The sequence below is a fragment of the Vidua chalybeata genome, chromosome 4, assembly GCF_026979565.1.
Source record: "Vidua chalybeata isolate OUT-0048 chromosome 4, bVidCha1 merged haplotype, whole genome shotgun sequence".
NCBI lineage: Eukaryota > Metazoa > Chordata > Aves > Passeriformes > Viduidae > Vidua > Vidua chalybeata.
This window is the reverse complement of record NC_071533.1, coordinates 26,648,147-26,661,815: the sequence shown is the minus strand read 5'-3', so window position 1 is coordinate 26,661,815 and position 13,669 is coordinate 26,648,147. Positions and strand designations below refer to the sequence as shown.

The 13,669-nt window shown below is 40.9% G+C and overlaps 1 protein-coding gene across 1 annotated transcript in view; it reads left to right on the top strand.

The window, feature by feature from the left end:
• The window catches only part of ELOVL6 (ELOVL fatty acid elongase 6), a 74,399-nt gene extending 61,228 nt beyond the window's left edge, over positions 1 to 13,171 (top strand). Inside the window, exons 3-4 of the mRNA XM_053941100.1 lie at positions 8,727 to 8,878; positions 10,765 to 13,171. Coding sequence (XP_053797075.1) covers positions 8,727 to 8,878; positions 10,765 to 11,189 — 577 coding nt within the window. The 3' untranslated portion in view covers positions 11,190 to 13,171. The remainder of the gene's footprint in view (positions 1 to 8,726; positions 8,879 to 10,764) is intronic.
• The last annotated feature ends 498 nt before the right edge of the window (positions 13,172 to 13,669 follow it).

The window sequence follows — 13,669 nt, the reverse complement described above, 5'->3', positions numbered from 1 at the left end:
CAAAAAGTGAAAAGAAAATCTGCAGTAGGTCAAAGGACTCTGAAGAAAACTCCTCCTACTGGAACGTGTTTACTGTTATTTCAACTATACTGTTTTCAGTGATACAGAGTGAGGTCAGACCTCCTTCTGCTTACATGAAACAGACCTCATGAGTAGGCACTGAACCACACTCACAGCTTCACAGAATAACCTGAGTTGGGAGGGACCCACAAGGACCATCAAGTCTAACTCTTAAGTAAATGGCCCATATGGGGATTGAACCCACAACCTTGGACTCATGAAATTGTGCATCATTTCTTATCCCAACTCAGATACAGATTTTTGACAGGACAATTCAATTTCAGTTTGCCTTACCTCTCTTTGAAATGGTTTTATGCTTAACCACCTTACAAGGCGATAGCCTTTACATTAAGTAAAGGACATAAAGTTCTGTGAGGAATTCCTGCATAGAATGTTAAGGGCCTTGAAGATGCCAACACAGACAGAAGTCTGAAGGAAGTTACCTGAATAGACCCCAGCTCATGAACAGCTTTGTTCCTAGCAGCTCTTCACACAGGAACGTCTGACCTAAAACAGCTGCTGGCCTGAATATTATTTAGGTTGGTAACTCTGGGACAGCCCAGGCTGGAGGTGGTAGGTCTTAGCTGTTGGAAAGAAGACCAAGATTTTGGCAGAGAAAGGTCTGCTCTGTGGACAGAATGGAGATGTTCTTTTCATCTGAAGTGGATTCAGTAAGGAGGCAGAGCCTTCTGGGGAGGTACCTGGATCAGATCTAGGTGGTAAAACAGAGAAATTTACAAATGTCTTAAAACAACAGTCTTTTTGCAGGAACAGGTCTCCCTTTTCATCACTAACCTTGGCATTGCTTGAAAGCACTTTGAAAATGTTGAAAGACAATGAAACAGTAGCCTACTTACATTAATTTTCTTTGCCATTTCTTACAAAATAACAGTTGGGCTGAGTTCATTAGCTGTGATTTGAACAAGTGTGTCTCTAGGATTTCAGTGTAACTCACTGTTAAGTCTTGTCTTTTAAAAGCTTATAAAACACCTCAAAAATATTCAGAGTTAAGAGTGACCAAATCCATACTCAGTACCATTCTTTTTCAAACTTTTTTGTGAGTACCATATCACTGTGTACCCTTCACGGATCAAGAGACTGATTAATTTAATTTGGGAAGTTAAACACTTTCCCACAAACCTAGCAAAATATATTTAATAACTAGGCACAGACTTACAAAGCTGGTTCTTCTAGTCAGTTATTAATACAAATGACTATTTCATATAGGCTGCCCTTGTGTCACATTGACCATTTAGGGTACTGGGTGTCAGATCCTTTTCCAGGCTGCTTTTTGTGAGTTTTGAGGACTCATTATTTTGCAGTGACTTAACAACAGATCTCATGAACTCTATGAAATCAAAATAAGAGCCATTAGTGCCATGTAGGTCATTACATAGAACAACAGTCAAATGATAGCTTTCAGTCATTGGTCACATTTAATTTGTGCTTAATGATCAGCTTTTCACCGTACAGTACAAATATCACAATTTTGCAATCAAAGGTAAGTCTAAAGAAACCATATAGTTTCTACACCAGTTTAAATACAGGAAGATCTGGGACTTAGGGTAATTCATGGGATTTATATAACCTAAATTTTATTGAATACTGTCAAGACAAACTAAGACAGGAGTCACATCTGAGATAACATTTAGGTGGTCTGACAGCCTTTTTGTGACACTATATATTAAGATTTTTGTAATTGAATCATATTTCAATAATTGAATCATTCTCTGTTTTAGAAGATTTGTTTCATCTGGAAAATCCAATTTTTTTTTTTTTTTTTTTATTTTTTTATTTTTTTTTTTTTTTTTAGTACTGCACCATCACATATTGTACATTGTCCAGTGCAATTGGTGCTGCTCCTCCCTTCCCCCTGCAGAGCTGGTCGGAAGTGGACAAATATGTCCATCAGTGGAAAAAAGTCACACGGAGATGTAAGAGGTGATTAATTAAAAAAAAAAGAAGTGGAGGAACAGCTACAATGAAATCTAACCAATCCACAAATACCCAAGAGCAGCTTGGATATCAGAAATCGAAACAATTACAAATTCTGGTGGGTTGTGTTGCCCCTTTGCCATGTTCCTGCACATGTCAACACCCTAGAAAGTGGGGTGCACAGGACCCACATTCTCTCTCAGTGATACCCTGTAAACAAAAGTTTAAGGGAACTTTATTAGGCAGGAAACGTATTTCTCACTTGTCCTTTGCTTCAGTACACTGGAAGGTTGGTGTGTGACCAGGATTTTCACCATCCCTTATCAGTGGATCAAGGAATGCTGTCTCTGTCGGACAGACTCTTAAGGAAGCTACTCTTGTGGTCTTAATTCATTTCCCAGCCCTGAAACAGTCTGGCACATCTGCCCACAAAAGTTTTTGGAACAGTAGTCTTTGAATAAGCACCCAGGCAGCAGTAAAAGTCAGTAAACTGTTGGTCCATAATTCTGATCAGCACAAACCAGACCGTAGTGTATCCTTTTGTCATTTGTCATTACCCAGATAAATGCTTTACCCTAGACATCCCCTTTTGGTATTGCTCAGCTTTAAAAAGAAACTACCCTCTCTATAGCCACATCATGGGAGAATTGAAAAAAATGCAGTTCCTTTTTTTTTTTTTTTTTTTTTTTTAACAGATGATGAGGGCAGAGTCCCATAAGCATTCTGATTTAACTGCTAAAATTTTGACTGCCTTCTCTTTTTGCCATTAAGGTTAGCAGTTTCGCAGAGTACTCTGCTCCTAGGGGACCTGTAACTACCACAAGATATAAAGACAGATTTTAGATTAGGAGCAGACCAGTGGTTCATTAAATCTTCCATCTTTCCCACTGGGCTGATAGTATAATCACCACAGCAATAGCAATACAGCAAGCACACTGTGATCTGACTACCTCACCTGTCTACACAGGTAATAGTTTAGGTTTATCTTTCTGCAATACAGCTGTAAATATATATTTTGTATGTGGTCGCCATACAAATGCATATTCCCAGAACTCCTGCCCTGTTTGCTAGGTAGAACCTGTCATCATCTCCTTCCTCCCTGGAATAGGCCATTTCCCAACACTAGTCTGCCAGCTTTATCTGTAGTCACCTAGGAAAAAGTAATACAAACTTGGAAAAAACCCTTTCTTCTGCTGGTTGGCAAGTGCTCCCTTCAATGCCAGCATCCTCTGGAGGTGCCCCAGTGCCTATTGCGTCAGCCAAAACTACTGTTTTTTCTCGTGTGGCTACAGCAGGGTCTATGGGAGACCAATAGAAATCTCCTACAAACACCTTAATTTCCAGCAACAAAATCTGTCAGTTTCTTAAGAAATCTGTCATCTAGCCCTGTCTCTGCTGTGTTATCTTTGTGGTGCACATCTTTGATGGGCTGGTACTCTGGGATTGCAGAAGAAGAGAGTGATTGGAAAGAAGCTCGCCCTCACCAGGTGGAGAAGAAAAGCTATAAACACTTCCAGAGAACTGCAAAACAAACCTACCACTCATGTTGAAAAATTGCTTTGTTACAAACTTATTTTTAGGAATGAGTTAAAAAGCACGGAAAGGGAATGACTGAATGATGTGAAATGTTCTTTGACATGGAGGTGCACCCACCTTGGTACATGGTGCTTGGTAATACCAGGAGTTCCTGGGTTTCTTCACTCTTTTGACTACTGGTCTGTTGGGGAGTTCAGCAGTGTTTGATGAAGCTGCATTTCTTTTCAAGAAAATTAGTTCTGAGTTGTTTCTGATACATGCTTTCTCCCTGCATTTTCCCAGTACCAGTTCATAATTTGTGTGTGTTCTGTTGCTTGGCTAAGCACAGAAGTACTCTGCTGCCCCTTTTTACAGATACTGCTTTCTCTAGGTGTGCTCTCAGGACTGTCCTGCTGCTTGGAACTGACAGACTGAGGGGTCGCTGTACTTCCCACGCTCCTGTGCTGAAGCAGTGCAACTCCTTCCTCTTTCCTGAGGACTGTGGGATTTAAATCAGAAGGGCACAGAAAGGCCATTTTGTTATGTTATGAGATAACTCTTCAGCAGCAGAAGGGAAGCTTGGAATGACCACCAAAGTACTGCTGCTGACCAGAACAGGAAGGTGAACATGGTTTGATTTGTCATGAAGGAAGGTGTAGGAAGCCCCACATTCTTCACCTACTGCCCTTTAGACATTTCAGAGTGCTCGCTCTGTAAATATTTCACATGCTAAAATAAAAAAAAAAAAAAACCAAACCAAACCAAACAAAACAAAACAAAAAACCAAAAAAAACCCCAGCGAGAGTCAACACACAACTAAAGGACCTGATTCCCACTTTTCTTGCTGTTATGGTACAAGCAGACTGCAGTCAGTGTGGTCATCTCAGCTGCTTTCCTCGGACCACTGTCTGCTCAATGTGGCTTTCACAAAGGAGGACGTTGTGCATTTTGCCTTAGCCTTGTGCTTCCAGGGCACAGATTTACCTGCCAGAACTCCTGTGAGTCACCATGTAAGCAGGTCAGGACAGAATTAATATCTTTTCTCTTTTCCAGCTGGTCCTCAGGCTGGGAACTGGAGCTGGACCTGTGGGAGCTCAGTCTGGGTGGCCGGATGGACTAGCCCAGCACACTGTAGTCCAACAGCTCAGAGACTGGTTGAACCAGCTGGGCACTGCATATACAGATTGCATGGTTTGTTTGGTTAAGTTTTTTTTAAAACCAGAGCAGAGACTTTCCACTCTGTGATTATCCTTTAGGATATGTTGCTATATTCCGTGCTGCACTTCTAAATTTGTTCTTGTTTGGAAGTCACGTTCCCTGCTCAGTTCTGCAGGGTTGGTGCTGGACTGGGAGCCAAGTGTGGGATGGGTCTCCATAGAAAGCAGCCCTAGCAAAAATGTGCAGTGACCTCCACTGTGAGGAGGAGTTGAGCCTGCTGCAATGCCAGCTGAGGTTGGACTGAAGGCTTGAAGTACCTGCTACTCACATGGGCTTTTGACAAACATATACTTCACTCCCTACTGGCAGGTAGGATGGAGACAGCAGAAAGTAGCAATAGCCTTCAGACAATAACACCTGCGTTGTCTTCCCATCAGCCAGCTCTCCAGCCCTTCTTAATTCCGCACCTAACTCGTGCATGAGATGTGTTTTGAGGCCCTCTAAGGACTGGATTTCTGTGGCCAGGTTTTGGTCAGGAGGACCATTCCTCATCCCCCTCCTCACCTCACCACTGGGGAAGAGGAGGTAGAGAATTCAGGAGTAAAGCTAAACCCGGGAAGAAGAGAAGATGGGGGGTGTTTTTAAGACCCTTTTTAAACAAAAGCTAAAAGTTTAGCTTTTATTTCTCATTATGCTACCCTAATTTGATTGGTGATAAACTCATTTCCCCAAGTTGACTCTGTTTTGCCCTTGATGGTAACTGGTAAATGATCTCTCTGTGCCTTTATCCCAGCCCAGGAGCCTTTTGATATATTTTCTCTCCCCTGTCCAGTTGTGGAGGGGACTGATAGAGCAGCTTTAGTGGGCACCTGGCATGGAGCCAGGGTCAACCCACCAACCCCTGTTTGAGAACGAGTTTGAGAGGGAAAAATATTCATTTGTATCTTACACATGGATATATTTTGATAATACTATGGACAGTAAAATATCAATTGGGCATTTTTTAGCTTACCAGAGAAGTCACTGCCTGAAGGGTAGTGTAGAATGTAGGACATTTTGAGCCTGAATAGATAAGAAAGCTGCATTAGATGATGCAGTTTCTGATCAGTCTCTCTAGTTGTAAAAGACTGTAATTGTACAGTATTTCACCTCTACCTTATTTTGAAAATCCCTGCAGATGATTCCCACCAGACAGACTGCTTTGGTAAGCAGTTCATTTCAATACCTCACAAAAGCTACAGCAGAGAGCAGGGCGAGGACAGAATGAAGCAGAAGTGATTTACTGAGTAAGCAGTGTCATCACTCTGCTGCACATCATGTCTTTGCAAGATAGAAATTTGTTGGTTGATTTTTCCTTACAGAACAAACAAGATTAAGTGGCAGAGGCACAGAAAGCAGTCTTAGTCCTCTGGCTCCAAGACAGATTTACAGGCATGCATTAGATCTTTTTTAGTCTCAGGTGGCGCATACTTGTTGGCAAGGCAGTGCTTTGGCATGCAGCACTTCTCATAAGCTTCTACCTGCTCATGGTGTCTATTTAGGTAATTGAATCAGTTACTTGGAGTTTGCTATCCTTCTTTTGCATAAAGCTTTCCTTGGTGAATTATGTGAAAATGTAACTTGGTTTCTATTGAGGAAAAAAATACAGATTAGTCTGACTCACGCCGTGTAGAGCTGTAATTGGGGTCACTTCTAGAGTCATAGAACTAGAGGAAGCCACCATCCTGTGGAATTGTTGAAAAGTGTGTGAGTGTTCCAAGGAGAGCTCTGCAGTAGCTGCTAAATGGAAAGACAGGCAGAATTACATCAATATCATCTCAAAGGCAGCAAAGGGACACTGTAATCCCCCCCCAGGCACAGACTCTGTGGCTCTGCTATCAGTCTAGGTTAGATCTCTGGGTGCCCATACCCCATCACAGTTGGATCATTGTTTGCCTGTTGCTCGAACAAGTGCTCTTCTCATTTGCATTTGTCTTCATGGCACAGAATTCTCTTTGGTTTTAAAACTTTAGTAGGAAACAATTTTTTAGTTGTTTCTCTGTAAAGAAGCTGTATTGCTTAATATGAAGACATATTGCTTGCAGCTATTTGATTTCATTATTTAAAATTTCTTTTTCTCCCCCCATTTTAATGTCAGCTGAGATACTTGCTAATGGGAGAAACTAGTGTATCATTAGGTATTCTGCCTGATCTTCCTCCACCCAGTTTTGCAACCACCCAAAACATAGGAGGAGGCAGCAGCATGCCCTGGCTAGCCTGAGGAGTTCACTGCCTCAGGAAGTGATCAGATCACATCTCTGTCAGGATCTCCTGTCTTCTTGGGAATGAGAAATGCAGCTCCTGAGAAAAAAAAAAAAAAAAAAAAAAAAGGGGGGGGGCATGTTTTAAACACCAAAGAGAAGACACAGAATGAGTTGCACCTCATTTCAAAACTCCTCCTGCAGGTTTTGGCACTCTCTGCTGAGTTGAAATGACCAATGCCTGAAAGATGTGAGAAAAGTGTGCTAAGAGAGCATTTCTGGGAGGAAACAACCCCTACATGGGTATGACCTGGCTATAGAGCCCCATCTGTGATGCCACTGACAGCCCAAAGAGCGGCAGGTACTGTGGCACTCCATTGGGCTGCAGATTCCATGCAATGGACAGGGGAGAGCAAGCTGCATTGTTCCTTAGCAGCAGGCAGATTTGACTGGGATCTGCAATGCTGCAGATTTGGAAATCTGAATACTCTGCATATTATGTATGTTAGGTAAGTAGTTTTGATGTGCAGTGGGTTTACTAGAAGCATCTAGTCTGACCAAGAACCATAAAAACTGCCATCAAGCTCAGCTTTTGAGGCTGCCTTGATGATTGTAAAACATGTTTTTTACACAATACTGACTTCACAAGACAAGGGCAAGTAACAGAGAATCTACAGCTTCAGAGGAACTGTTCCTTCTTTAACACACTTTGCATAAATGGTAGCTTGCATTGCACACGTGTTTATACACCAGTTTTAGGTGGCTTGTTTTGCCTCTGCCATGTAATAGTCACGAAACACAGTGAGGTGGAGTTAGGTCTTGGTCACAAAGAAGTTAGAGGGGAGGTAAGATGGAGCTGGGTAGAGGGATGAGGACATACGATGTAGGCATAAAGTAAGATATACTCAACCCCAAAATAGATTGTGTCTGTCTTTGCTCTATTTGTTTTTGAAAGCTACTTCCTTCACCTAGTATTCATCACAACACCAAGCTACAGTAGTAGACAATGGGCAGGCATGTTCTTGCCATAAAACAATGAGACAAAACTCCTGCAGAGCTCCTTGCTGGTGAGACAGAAGCCTTTGTTCTTGATATGAGCTGGATGTCAACCTATCCCCTCTGTAATTGCAGTAATTAATACTGTTACAAATCTGTTGAAGTTTCTCATTTACAGAACACTGTTACCTTGCATCTCACTTTGATGAGGTGAAGGTGAATCTACTGTTTACAGCTTGATTTAACTACCTGTTTCCTCTGTGATCAGTGACCTGTTAAGGGATAAAGTCAAGCATGTGCACCAAAACTCCGACTGAGATTCCTCATCAAAATCTATATGCCCTACCTGGGTATGGCTGTGCTCAGAGCTCCTGTGGTTGTAACAAGTACAGGGAGAGATGAGAGAAAACTCTGAGGAAACCAGAAGAGTGAATTGGTCCCGATTATATTGCTAATACAGCATTTTATCAACTAATTTCTTGTTTCCCAGCCATCAGCATCAAAACACTGCATGTTGTTTTGAGCTGAAATAGAATGTTTCCCTGCTCCTGAAAACTGAAGGATCATTCCTGTGGTAATGAAATAAAAAACACTGATGTTACCATTCCAGACTTTCACCAGGGGATGTAGCTGCAGTCCAGTTTACAGGTCTGAGTTCAGAGTAACTTCCTAGAAGCCAGCAGAGTTTCTTCAACTTTCAGGCTGTCTCAAACTTACTATTTCAGCACAATTATGGCCTTTTCCTCATAATGATTTGAAGTGATGGCATATAGATTTCAAGTGTCCACTGACCTTTCCTAATTTTCTCTTTTTGTTTTAAAGTATATTCGGTGCTGTTCGAACTGGTGCTTATATGCTGTACATTTTGATGACCAAAGGCCTGAAACAGTCAGTGTGTGACCAGAGTTTTTATATTGGACCTGTCAGCAAATTCTGGGCATATGCATTTGTGCTAAGCAAAGCACCCGAACTAGGTGAGTACCCTCTCTCTCTTTCTCTCATATGCATTTGTGTATTTTTAGAGAAGAAATGTCCATGCAGGAAGTACAGGAAGGGTCTCATCACTGTCAAAATCCCATTTAAGTCTCAGAAAAACTGAGGAAGCATAACCAACCCCAAACTATATGTTTTAGCCCAGGAATAAACTGCAGTGATTTTACACAGCAGGGAAGTCAAGAAGTAAAAGCAATCTGGTCCATAGCTTTTCCTGAACTACTTGCAGGCAAATAGGAGTAGCATAATCAGCAGTCACACACCCCGTGGCTACAGAAGTGGAGGGTGGGCTATAGCAGCTGTATCAGCAAGAAGCTTTGAGTCAGGCTCTGCCTCCATTCTGCAGCTTTTGTTCTTTAATACACATGTAAGTGTACAATTATGAGCAGTAAGGTGCTTCCTCCCTAGACTATGAAAGCTGTGGCTACCTGCTTCCTCCAAGTAGAAACCAATTTCCCATAATATCCCTAGCTTCTCCAGTCTTGATTTTCGTAAACTTATCTCTCCAGCAGTTTCTTGATAAGGATACTTACGATATCCATGTGAAAGCCAAGTGGAAAAGTCAGGATTCATGTGTTCTCATCCATGGTTGATTAGTGTAAGAATGGGTTGTTTTAATAGAAAGGAGCAGCCCTCCAGCTTTCATTTCAGAGGATGCCCTTATTAAACCCCAAAGGACTGCAGCTCTCACTGTGTTCAGGTGTACAGCAAAAATGAGACTTTACCTTTCAGCAGGTAGTTTAATTCAGTAAATTAGAGGACAGCAATTCATCAGCATTAAAACTAGAATGAGACAGACACCAGTTGCCTTGCTGTGTCAGAATCCCTGGGTTTGCTGCTGTTCAAATTGCTACAAACCCACAGAAATTTAGGTGTTGAAAATGAGGAACATCAGCTAGAACTGCACAGCAACTATACATTGAACATATGATTACTTACTAAAATAAGAGTCAACATCTTGCAGTTAATGAAGTGAACAGCAGTGTTACGGTTTATTATTGACCCTGTGAAGACAGTGCAGTTTTGCTTCCATCCATGACTAATATTCAGGACTTAGATTTCCTGGGATACTTACACATCAAACTAAGTCCCCAGGGTCAGATCTCAGGATCCTTTTGGAAACACTGTGTGTATATGGAAAACAAGTAGCATACATATATACCATATATCTAATTGAGATGCTCATTGCAATCATGAAAAGCAGACAGAAAAAAAAAAAGCAAGAAAGAGGAATAATACTTAACTTTTCTACAATAGTAAGACTAATTTGCAGAAAAGGGATGTGTGTTTCAACATAACCCAAATTTCTTTCTGGAAGCATCTCTTTTAGTATGGTAGGTTTCATATGCAACAGCTTTTTTGTGTATTACCTCCAAAGGCTTTACAAATTTTAACTACGTTCAGTTTGCACGTAGACATTTGAATCAGAGGACACTGTCCTGCTTCCTCTAGGTTTTCTGCTTTCTGTCAAGCTGCATTTCTCTTCCAGTCACAGTATAGAATAATATAATGGGCAGTCTCACAGTAAGAGACAACACACATACAGCCACCTACCTCACCCCAGACTTTTGTGGATGTTTACAGCAAAGGGCTACCAAATAAAGCTATGGAGTTTTGAGATGGGGTTATCCATACAGGAAAATGTAGATGCATTGGTTTGCTAAAGATTGCATAGAGATGAAGGGCCAAACTGGCTCTTAGACAGGCTCTCAGATTTAGAGCTGAGGTGGATTTCATGCTCTAAAGTAGTGTATACTCCAGCAACAGCAAAGGGAAGAGAGCACTACATTAATTATGGAATTGTTTGATATGTTTCTCATTTCCTCCCCTTTTTTTTTTTTTTTTGTGTGTTTTGTTCTCATTACAGGTGATACAATATTCATTATTCTTAGGAAGCAGAAGCTCATCTTCTTACACTGGTACCATCACATTACTGTGTTACTTTACTCTTGGTACTCCTACAAGGACATGGTGGCTGGCGGTGGCTGGTTCATGACCATGAACTACGGAGTGCACGCCGTCATGTACTCGTACTATGCCTTGCGGGCTGCTGGCTTCAGGGTCTCGCGCAAGTTTGCCATGTTCATCACCCTGTCGCAGATCACTCAGATGTTGATCGGCTGCGTGATCAATTACCTGGTCTTCTCCTGGATGCAGCAGGGCCAGTGCCATTCCCACGTGCAGAACATCATCTGGTCCTCTCTCATGTACCTCAGCTACTTTGTGCTCTTCTGCCATTTTTTCTTTGAGGCCTATATCGGCAAAACCAGAAAAGAAAGGAAGGTTGACTAGTGGTAGAAGCGAGAAGCCATAGCTCAGGGTCATCAAGAAAAACAAAATTATAAGACAAAAAAGGCACAAGGAAACACATATATGTATGGTGCAGCTAAAACTTGGCAGCTTAGGGAAAGTTAGCATGGTTTAACCCAGTAAGTTTATGATCCTATCATGGTGAGGACTCACTGAATTCTACTCTATCTCAAAGGACTGCTGATGAAAGACAACTTCCTTCTTGTACCTCTCTGCTCTAGAAAAGAAGGAGAAAATAAGAGAAAAATCAAGGAAAAGAAAGAAAAAAGGAGAGAAGAAAAGAGAAATGGAATAATGATAAGGGGGGAGAAAAAAGTACATTAAATAAGCAGTGTGTTTCCCCAAGGTGAAGGAGAGACTTTTATTCAAAAAAAAGAAAAAAGGTTCCTAAATCCTTTCTAATAATTTCTCTGCATTAAACAAATAAAAAGGCAGAGGTGAAAAAAAAACAATCTGTCTATAATAACAACAAGATTGCAGAATTAAAATCTTTTCCGTAGAAGGTTAATACCTTTAGCCAAAATGAAGCCCAAAAAGATGTTTCCTGCATGGAAACTGGCTGAACTCCACACTGTGGTTATGTATGGAAAAGAGAAGAGATTGATTTCTCTGCATATGTACTCTGCCAGGAGAGCAGATCTGGGACACAGAGTGACCTCCCTCAGAAGGTGGAAAGGAGCAGTATTTTTACAAGAGTTTAATGTGAAAAGATGCACTGTTGCAATACATATCTCAGAGAGTGCATTTTCCAAGTGCATTTTTCAGTTAAAGGCAAGGAATTTCTGCAGCAGGATAAGTCATAGAGGGTTAAATCAATCAATATTTGCTAAATTACCAGGGGCTAATAGTGGAGGGATGTTCAGGAAGGAGAGGGAGACAGCTCCCCTCACAAGATTTTTAGGAATTATCCATTACTCTTAATTTAGCCCGCAGCAACACCGAATTAAATGGGGAAAATCGGGAGAAACCGCAGTTAGTGAGAAGAGAGTGATTTATCTGCCCACTGTTTTCAGAACAGAGCCCTGTGGTACAATCTGGATTCTGTGTTCTTGCAGACACAAGGATGCCTGCCTGAGCTGGGAGAGGCGGCAGGACTATGCGACATTGGGTATCACTGTGCTTCTGCATCTGCCTCCTGGGCAGTGCAAAGATGTTCAAAGTGCCCTCCTCTGGTCATGTGGAGATACTACTACAAAACATAACTGGAATAGGTTTTTCTTGAGATTTATGTAGAAAAAATTAGTCTAAATGAAGTAATTTTGCTGCAACAGCTTGACTCTAAAGTCCAGAGAGAGTTATCTTTCGCTAAATAAAAATATCTCTGCACAATCTGTACTGTAACATCAGACTGACCGCTTAAGAAGACACTCTTTCTTCTCTGAAGTCAGCTACAGATATAAGGAGAAATGTATTTCACTCTGAACTTTAGAGAGTTAGTTGAGAACAGCCATATTCTTTCAAAGACAAGTAGATTGCATTATCTGTGATATTCCAGTCCTTACAAAGCCAAATAAAATGTGTAAAAGTTCCTAGTATTTCAAAGACGCAAGTATGTAAACTTGATGTTAAATGTGTTAATGTAGTATTCTAAATTGTAACAGCTAGGTAGTTTAACTAAACAATTAGAAGAACTAGATCAACAAAATAGGGACTGCTGTTCTGCATAGAATATACACACACCTATAACTACACCCATATACACATTCTGTGAATTGTCAACAAGAAAAAACAGCCCAGTGGCAGAGAATCACATTTCCTGGCTAATGCAAAAGATTGTCATTATCTTTCTTGCTTTAATTTGAGATTGTACAGTACAAAGGGGTTTTTTCAATTATGATTTTTAGCTTTAATTGTGCTGTCATTCATGAAACAGAGCTGCTTTAGTATCCTGTTAAGAGATGACAAGGGCTTTCGGTGTCTCATTATATACAAAAGAAAAACAAATAAAGTTACATTCCATATTATGTGAATGGTCTTACAAATCAAAGGCCTTTTCAGGCTCAAATCGTAATTATAACAAGCAGAAAATAAGTTTACATTTGTGTTATTTAAGTTATTGATGTGCTGACATTATTTTATGGTACAAAACATCGCAAAATGTGATACGCAGTAATGAAGCTATGATATTCATTAATAGGACTACTGTATACGTGGAAATATTAGACAAAAACAATTAAATGTGTAAACCATTTTGTTATACAGCTTGGGAGTAGATAATTATAATACTGAATCAGCCTTTTTCCTCATGTTTAATTTTGCCCTGGCTAAAAAGCAGGTTAAGAAGACCGATAAAGAGTGGAAAAGGCAAAATTATAGTTAACTGCAATTAGCTGATAAAGCGTTAGTAGAAGCCCACCATTGTGCCATTTAGAGCCTCAGTCCCATGTGTCTTAAGTCTCTCAGACAGAGCAAGAGGGGCTGGAAGTGGTCCAGTGTCTGGAGCTGAAGCTGGAGCAGACCTC